The 7,650-nt window shown below is 48.6% G+C and overlaps 1 protein-coding gene across 2 annotated transcripts; it reads right to left on the reverse strand.

The window, feature by feature from the left end:
* Positions 1-756: 756 nt before the first annotated feature.
* On the reverse strand, positions 757-6,937 carry IAH1 (isoamyl acetate hydrolyzing esterase 1 (putative)). Of its 2 annotated transcripts, none has more exons than XM_041477872.1 (6): positions 6,831-6,937; positions 5,221-5,273; positions 4,617-4,765; positions 3,638-3,799; positions 1,755-1,873; positions 757-1,068 (listed from the first exon to the last, which is right to left on the reverse strand). In XM_041477872.1, exons 1-6 carry the CDS (start codon positions 6,909-6,911, stop codon positions 901-903), a joined length of 732 nt encoding a protein of 243 aa, XP_041333806.1. In that variant the 5' UTR covers positions 6,912-6,937; the 3' UTR covers positions 757-900. The 2 variants fall into 2 exon arrangements, with proteins under 2 accessions (XP_041333806.1, XP_041333805.1); XM_041477871.1 differs by lacking the exon at positions 6,831-6,937 and adding an exon at positions 6,376-6,526.
* Positions 6,938-7,650: the final 713 nt, after the last annotated feature.

Raw genomic sequence — 7,650 nt, forward strand, 5'->3', positions numbered from 1 at the left:
TCCTCATTTTTGCTGCTATGTGGCTTGCTAGACAATCATTTCCCAAACATTTTTTTCCATACTTGTTGAATTTCATTTAGGTTGCAGACAATGGGTTTTTTTGTTTGTAAAGGCACTTCTGTAGTTCGTGTTCTCTTGGCCAAAACCTGCATAGTCTGCAGTACTTATGTGTTAGATGAATTGTAAAATTATTTTAACAACTCACTTGAAAGGTCTTCTTAACTTGATGGCAAATGGCATACAATGCAGCTTTGTCAGCAGAGATGCAGACCTTTTCTAGTTTCTCCAAGGTCATATCACCAGTTCCATACTGCTCAAAAACATGCACTGGTCAGAAACCTGTGCCTATACAGAAGAGCTGGGTATAAAGAAGCTGCTGTTGGTGCCAGACTAAGTTAAATTTTAAAAGCTCTGCTCCAAACCACTCTCTATCAATACCAAAGCCACACTAAAACTTAGGGAACTGCTGTTCCTGCTGTATTACATCCAAATAAATGAATTTGGATTGACACAAGTGGCTCTTGACAAACTCCACACTACTGCCTCTTCCGAGCTCCTCTGTGTTTAAAGCAAGTAGATGGGATTAATCATAGTGCAGTCCCCAAAGCTCAGCAGGAACTGCTCAGGGCAGCCTCTATCCCTCGGCCATGGAACAGCTGAGACTCATTTTCCTCTGCATCCTCCAAGGAAGGAGTTACTCATCCCCACAGCTATCCTGGCAACAGCAGCATGAAGAAGCACGGCAGGACACACCCCAAGTGGTCTCACCTTTATTCTCCCACAGACCAAGAGAAGGGGACAGAGGAGAGCATTGCTGGGGACTCCCCAGTGCCCTGTTCCCTGAGGATACAGTTTGCAGCACGTTGCTGGACAAGGAGCTGGCTCTGTCTGGCGTGGGTGTTACAGAAGACTGGCCTCGGGGTTCGTGTGGTCCACGTCACGCCAGTAAGGAAGCAGCGAAGGAAGAGCAGACAGTTTGTTTTCCAGGCGTGACCAAAGCTGAACTGCTAGAAAGCTGTTGCCTTTTGTCGATAAATGAAGACCATCAGACAAATAGGAAGAGAAATCCTACAAGTGAGGTTAAAACCATTTATTAGTGGATTTGCTAGCTGCAAAGAGACAGCCTTTAGTAATTCTTCAAAGCCAGCTGGTATACTGATTTTTCACTGTTTATGTTAAAATATTAAGAGAATGTTCTGATGGCCAAAATCACTGCTATTCATCAGTAAAAGACCATAGGATTAAGTGATGCAGTCAGAAGTCAACAGCCTATTGCATTGGGGAAAGCAGGGGAGAGAAAATGTTCATGGTCCAAACTGGAGTTACTTACTCACAGGGAAAGTCTGCAGTCTCCCAAGGATGAGTTTGGGTATTTGGTCAGAAGCATCAGCAACACACTTGTGCAGCCACATCTGACCTTGAAATGAGCCCAACACTGCACAGTGGGTTGGACAAGAAATCTCCAGAGGCCCCCTCCAACCTAAACTATTCCATAGCTCAAGTTCAAGGAAAAGGCTATTTAGATATAATGTACTTGGGATATTTGCCAACCAAGCACCATGGCCAGGTTGCATACAGCTTTATTTCTCATTGCCAACTATGAAGCACTCTGGATTATTTTCGTCCTTCCCTACAGTGTAATTTGGATGTATTTTGTAGCTTTTCAGTGATAACGCAGCGCCACTGGTTCCTCTATGCTAAATGATGCACTTCCCAATTCGTGACAGTTTCAAATATTTCTGATTTCATCGTACCTGATTCTTCTGCATCAGGCTCCAGAGGTCGAGCACATCCGTGCCGCATTCCCTGGCGACCTGGACGCAGGCCTGGGCGTACTGCCCGGTGGTGGCATTGCAGCGGTTCAGCTTCTCACCTAGCAGGCAGAAACAAGGAAAACGTCCAGCACCCGCCACTGACACGGCACAATTTCAGTCTCCTGTGGCACACACCATCTGCATCAGGTGCTAAACCAGCAGACAACCAATCACAAACTAAATCCAAAGCACAGCAATGTCAGGGGCTGGAAGCTACAGCTTGTGTGGTCTTTTTCAGGGCACCCTTTGGTTCTGAGTCACTTGAAAATGTCTCTTTTGAAGAAATGCATCAGGTTGAGAGAGAAGCAACAGCAACAAGCAGACAGTGTAATTCTGCTGCTCACAGCTCTCAGCTTCCGGCAAGCTTCAGGTGAAAGCAGTGCTTAGATTTAAAACTCTTCATACACCTGCTAAGGCAGGTAAAACAGAGTTACATAAATGGAAATCTATTTACAAGTTGCCTTCTGCTTTTTGTCTGAGTCCACATGCAACTGCTCCTTGCAGCAGCCCTCTTGCTACTTTTTGCAGGTGGATGAATGCTCCTGTGAAGATCACCATCCTCCTGCTTCCCATCTCTCCTTTGCTCTGAGATCTGACAAAACCAGAAACAGGCAGAGAACTCCTCCTTGGTACTGGAGGGCAGATGGGCTGATATTGCTGCCCAATGTGCCCACAACACTTCATTTGTGGTCCATGGTCTGAGATCACCCTGTCTTTTGTTCCATCCCTAGACAGTACTCTCACATGCTGGCAAATTCAATGCTGTAAATTCAAGTTCCCTCCATCCCTACCCCATAAAAAGGAGAGTTTTAAGAGGAAAATAGATTAACAGTATAAATACTTCTTGACAGCTGGAAGCGAGATAAGCAGCATTGAGGTGTGCTCACATGACATCACATCAAAGCCTCCTAATGCAACATCATACAATAATGTTGTCTGATTTCATACAGTTTAAATTTAGGGTCATCTTCAAAGTTTTATTACTTTGACTGAAAACATAACTCAGGATATGCAACACCACCTAAATCATAGAAAACTGTGCCACGAAGGTACCAGCTCTGTTTATCTACGTACCATGTACTTGTATCTGACCTAACTCAGAAGCTTTTTATAAATGTGCAAGAACTGGACAAGGTGTCCCAACAGAAAAGAGCACATGCTCTCACGAGGTATAAACTGCCACTGCTGGAGTCAATGGGATTATGGCAATTTCCACCAGCTCAGTAACATGAAGTAAGTGGTGCTATTAAGTCTCTAATTTTAGAATTAGCTTAAATAACATAATGGGAAATAATTTAACTACCTTTTTCTTCTTTTTCAGGCACTTTTATTAGCATCCTTAGAATATGATATTCTCTGGTATTATTTTTTTTTTTTAACTTTAAAATAAACCCGGCTGGGATACACTACTGCTTATCCAAACAGATGTGAAATCTGCTGTACCCAGTAAAAACGTTTCTAAGGCCCACAATGCCAACATTTCTTCAATTATTTGTCTTATTCTGGAAGCTGCTGGGACACGATGGAATCTGCCTAGGACATGTTGACAAACCCCACGTTCTTCAAGGGCAGCCACTTCTGTCAGTTCAATGCATTAACAGATCAATCAACACTTTGGAAAGGATGTTTGTTGTCACTTGGCAGTTACTCCATGAGCTTATCCAGAAGTTGTTTAGTAAAACAGCAGCCCTTTTCCAACAAGTCAGTGTAATATGGAGTAATATGGCACACACATGAAGGGAATCACCTGACAACGTGGGATCTGTCACTTACACTCCACTGGTAAAATCCAGAAATCCCATCCATCCTCATTATTCCTTTACCTTTGGCAAGACATGCCTTTTCCCAAGCTGATTCCTGAAGAGGTGGGGGTGTTATCAAAACAATCTTGTCTGCAGTAATGTCTACTGACTTCAGGTACTGCACCATGCTCTTCAGGTTGGCGGCGTACTCCTCCAGAGGAACGTGCTGTTTTGGGTTCAGCTCTGTCAGGGGTGCAGCACATGCATCAGTGGGGCTGAGCTCCCTGCAGGCTTCTTACACAGCATAACAGGACCTTTACACACTATGGCCAGGGACACACACTTCCAGTATGCAGCTCCTCTCAATCATGGAGCTGGGAAGTGTGGTAGGAAAATTCTGTTCCTCAATACCCAAAGCAGACAAATCCAGAGTTTAAAGACAGCATTTCCAACAGGCAAATAAGGCACAGAGAAAAAAAATAACCCAACAGCTGGGTTTAAGATGATTTTTTCAAAACTTTGTATCAGAAAGCATAATCACCTCAAACCTCGCCTGAACCAAAACCCGAGATTTCCAACATTCTTGGATGCAGAGAAAATTTTGTAAAGTCCCATGGACATACAGTCAGTCCTTCATGCACTTATCATTTTGATCAGACTCTGCATCTTGCTAAGCTCATCTGAAAGAGAATCCAAATGCTACCTTCCCTCCTTCCCTCAGCCCATCTGCCAAGAACTCATCAGTCTCCTTTGAAGACAGAAGAAACAGCTGGATGCCCAGCTCCAATTTTAGGCAACTGCTACACAACTAAAAGTCTTGAGCCTCCTGAAATTTTTTGTCTAATATTAAAACCTAGTGATAGGGAGAGGCACTGCATGGTTTAAATACGAATGAAATGACAGAAAACAAAGCTCTGTATAAATGGAAAGAGAGTAATCAGTTCCTGGAGAAGCAGCAGGAAAAGCCTATTCTGAAATGTTCTACCTATTTTGCTAAACTGTAAAACTGTTTTAAGAGAACAGGTCACAGGAAAAAAGAAAAAGACAGAAAGCAGGCTACCTTTCAAAGCACTGTCATTAGCTCCAAAGAAAATAGTAACTGCAGCAATGCTGTCAGCACTGGTACTTTCAGTGATCAGTCTTGGAAGAATCAATTTCGCCCATCTGCTGTTGTACCCCGAGATCCCACGGTTCACAACATCACATTTTCTGAAACAGAGACACACATCAAAAAGAACATCTCTCCTCTGTCCACCAAAACAAAACTCTGGTAGGTTTGAACCATTCTGTCAGGCCATCAGGCCACCTGCCTCCACGCCTCTCAGGAAAAATGAGATATCACACGAATTTTCAATGGGATCATGCTTTGAAAGTGCACACACAGGCTGCACATGTACTGTTTACCTGCTACACCATGGAACCAGGACAACAATCCTGACAATCACTAAGGAATTCTTGATTTCCACTCAAGCTTTGAGTGGAAACACCCAACGAGTATTTCCAGCAGTTCTGGGCATGCTGCCCAGAAGGCAGTTCCACTTCACTAAATAAATAAATGTCAATAAATAAATATGTACTAAATATTAATCGCTGTTGGTTTTCATTTAGAAAAGCTGTATGACTTTCTGCAAGCTAGAAATTACTTTTGCAATTTAAGCTCTTACCTGACCAGTCTCTCAGCAAGGTATGCCCCCCAGCCATTTTCCTGGAAAGAGTACTGAAAAAAAGGAAAATGGTTAGATCCTCACTGGAAGAACTTGTTCCCCAGAGCATAGCCCCACCACTGGCACCTTCCCACCTGAAAAGCTTTTGTGCATGGCCTCTGGCACTGCTGCTGGTGCATTTCCTCTGTCCCTGCCCTGTCCCTCTGAGGTCAGTCCTGGTGTTACCCAGGCACAGCACCGGCCTCTGAGGCAACACAGGGCTGGTACCTCTGGAGGGACAGATCTTGTGGTCCCTTCAAAATCCAAACTGACTGTTGTTGGACTGTAGTTCCATTTTGGCCTGTGAGGGTTTGCTGTGTTTGGAATATTTTTCTACTTTATTTCTAAGATCCTTTCATTCTGAAAAGCACCTCTCAAAAATCCGCCCTCTTCGTGGAGTTCAGTTTAATACCTACCTCTTCCAGAAACACAACAACGAACTCCTTCTCCTTACTTCCAGTGCTGCACCATCCTCTCTGCTACAATTCTGCAGTGAGTCGGCTTAGACACCCATCTCCCATTGAAGATGAACCTGGTCTCGGGTTAGTTTTTCATCAGAGCAGTTCCGTGATCCACCACCCAACCCATGCAACAGAAGGCAGGGAGCCAAAATCATCGCCAAAAAGCTGCTGCTGCCTCAGAGATGTTCAGCAGGCGCAGTCAGCTCAAAGGAGGAGCTGTGTCCGGGCTGGGCGAGCTGGACACAGGGAGCAGGGATGCCCAGGAGCCCGAGGGCAGAGCACAGGTCCCTGCAGCCATGGGCAGCACGCTGGGCCCCCTGGATGAAAACGCCCCTGACACCGCAACATCGCAAGCTACACCTTCACCTCCGCGCCTCCAGCACAGCGACCTCAAGAATTTCTGTGAGGCGGCTCCGACTCTCTCACTCGCCCACCAGGCGCGAAGGCCCCGGCACAGCCTCACGGCGGCTCCGGGGCCGTGACCGGGGCCAGGAGCGCTCCCGGCTGCGGCCGCCGGACCGAGCCTTTCCGCCGCCCGGCACCGCAGCTCAGACCAACGCCGGCATGCTGCTGGGCCGCCGGCCCCGCTACGGGGAGCCGGGCTGTCAGGGAGCTCCATGCGGGAATTGCGGGGCCAGGCGCGGGCGGGCAGTACCTCAGTGATGGAGTCTCCGAAGAGGACGACGCGAGGCCAGCGCAGGAGCCGCCCGCGGGCTCCCGCCTCCGCCAGCGCCATGGCCGCGCCCGGACATCCGCCGGGAGCGGCGGCTTCGCCGCTTCCTCTGCAGCGGGAAACGGGGCGGACCGGGGGAAGGCCCCAGTTCCGAAGCGGGTTCAGGTTCCGGCCACACTCAATCTTTTGTCGCCTCTTTAAAAGGCTCAGTGGCGCAGGGAGGGCGCGCCCGGGCAGTGCCTCACGGCGGCTCCGGGGCCGTGACCGGGGCCAGGAGCGCTCCCGGCTGCGGCCGCCGGACCGAGCCTTTCCGCCGCCCGGCACCGCAGCTCAGACCAACGCCGGCATGCTGCTGGGCCGCCGGCCCCGCTACGGGGAGCCGGGCTGTCAGGGAGCTCCATGCGGGAATTGCGGGGCCAGGCGCGGGCGGGCAGTACCTCAGTGATGGAGTCTCCGAAGAGGACGACGCGAGGCCAGCGCAGGAGCCGCCCGCGGGCTCCCGCCTCCGCCAGCGCCATGGCCGCGCCCGGACATCCGCCGGGAGCGGCGGCTTCGCCGCTTCCTCTGCAGCGGGAAACGGGGCGGACCGGGGGAAGGCCCCAGTTCCGAAGCGGGTTCAGGTTCCGGCCAGACTCAATCTTTTGTCGCCTCTTTAAAAGGCTCAGTGGCGCAGGGCGCGGGGACCCACCCCTCACACAGCCCTCGTGCGCTGGAAGCGCTCCCGACAGAACGCGCGCAGCTCCATTGTCTTTATCTGTTTCAAAGAGAGACTTCCTTCTTAAGAAAATGCAGTTACCTTATTTAAAAGACTACATACTGTTTAGCCTGCTAACGACAGAATTTGGGGAGAAAAGTGTCGCTAATTTTGCTAACCGTCTAACACTACCACTACTATGAAGATCATCGTTTGACAACAGCAGCAGCTACCTCAGCATCAGCCACGCTGTATTTGGAATTCTGCTGTGTGTCCTGCAGGGTCTCACACTCCCTGTCCCATCTCCCAGGCAGGGGTGGTCACCGACCTGCGGCAGAGGAGGCTGTCACAGGTCATAAGCGCCCAGTTCTCTTGCAGGTGGTGGTGTTGTTCCTCTAGTCCAGTTAAAGGCAAGCCAGCAGGCAGTTTCAAAGTTCCAACTAACCCAACCATGCAAACATGGATTCAGTTGTGTTCAACACCCTTTTGACTTCATGCTGATACAAGCATGCAGGCAATCACTTCCTCAACAGCAACAAAACTAGATATGCAAACTCAATATA

Source organism: Pyrgilauda ruficollis, unplaced genomic scaffold, assembly GCF_017590135.1.
Source record: "Pyrgilauda ruficollis isolate IOZ18807 unplaced genomic scaffold, ASM1759013v1 scaffold42, whole genome shotgun sequence".
NCBI classification, from domain to species: domain Eukaryota; kingdom Metazoa; phylum Chordata; class Aves; order Passeriformes; family Passeridae; genus Pyrgilauda; species Pyrgilauda ruficollis.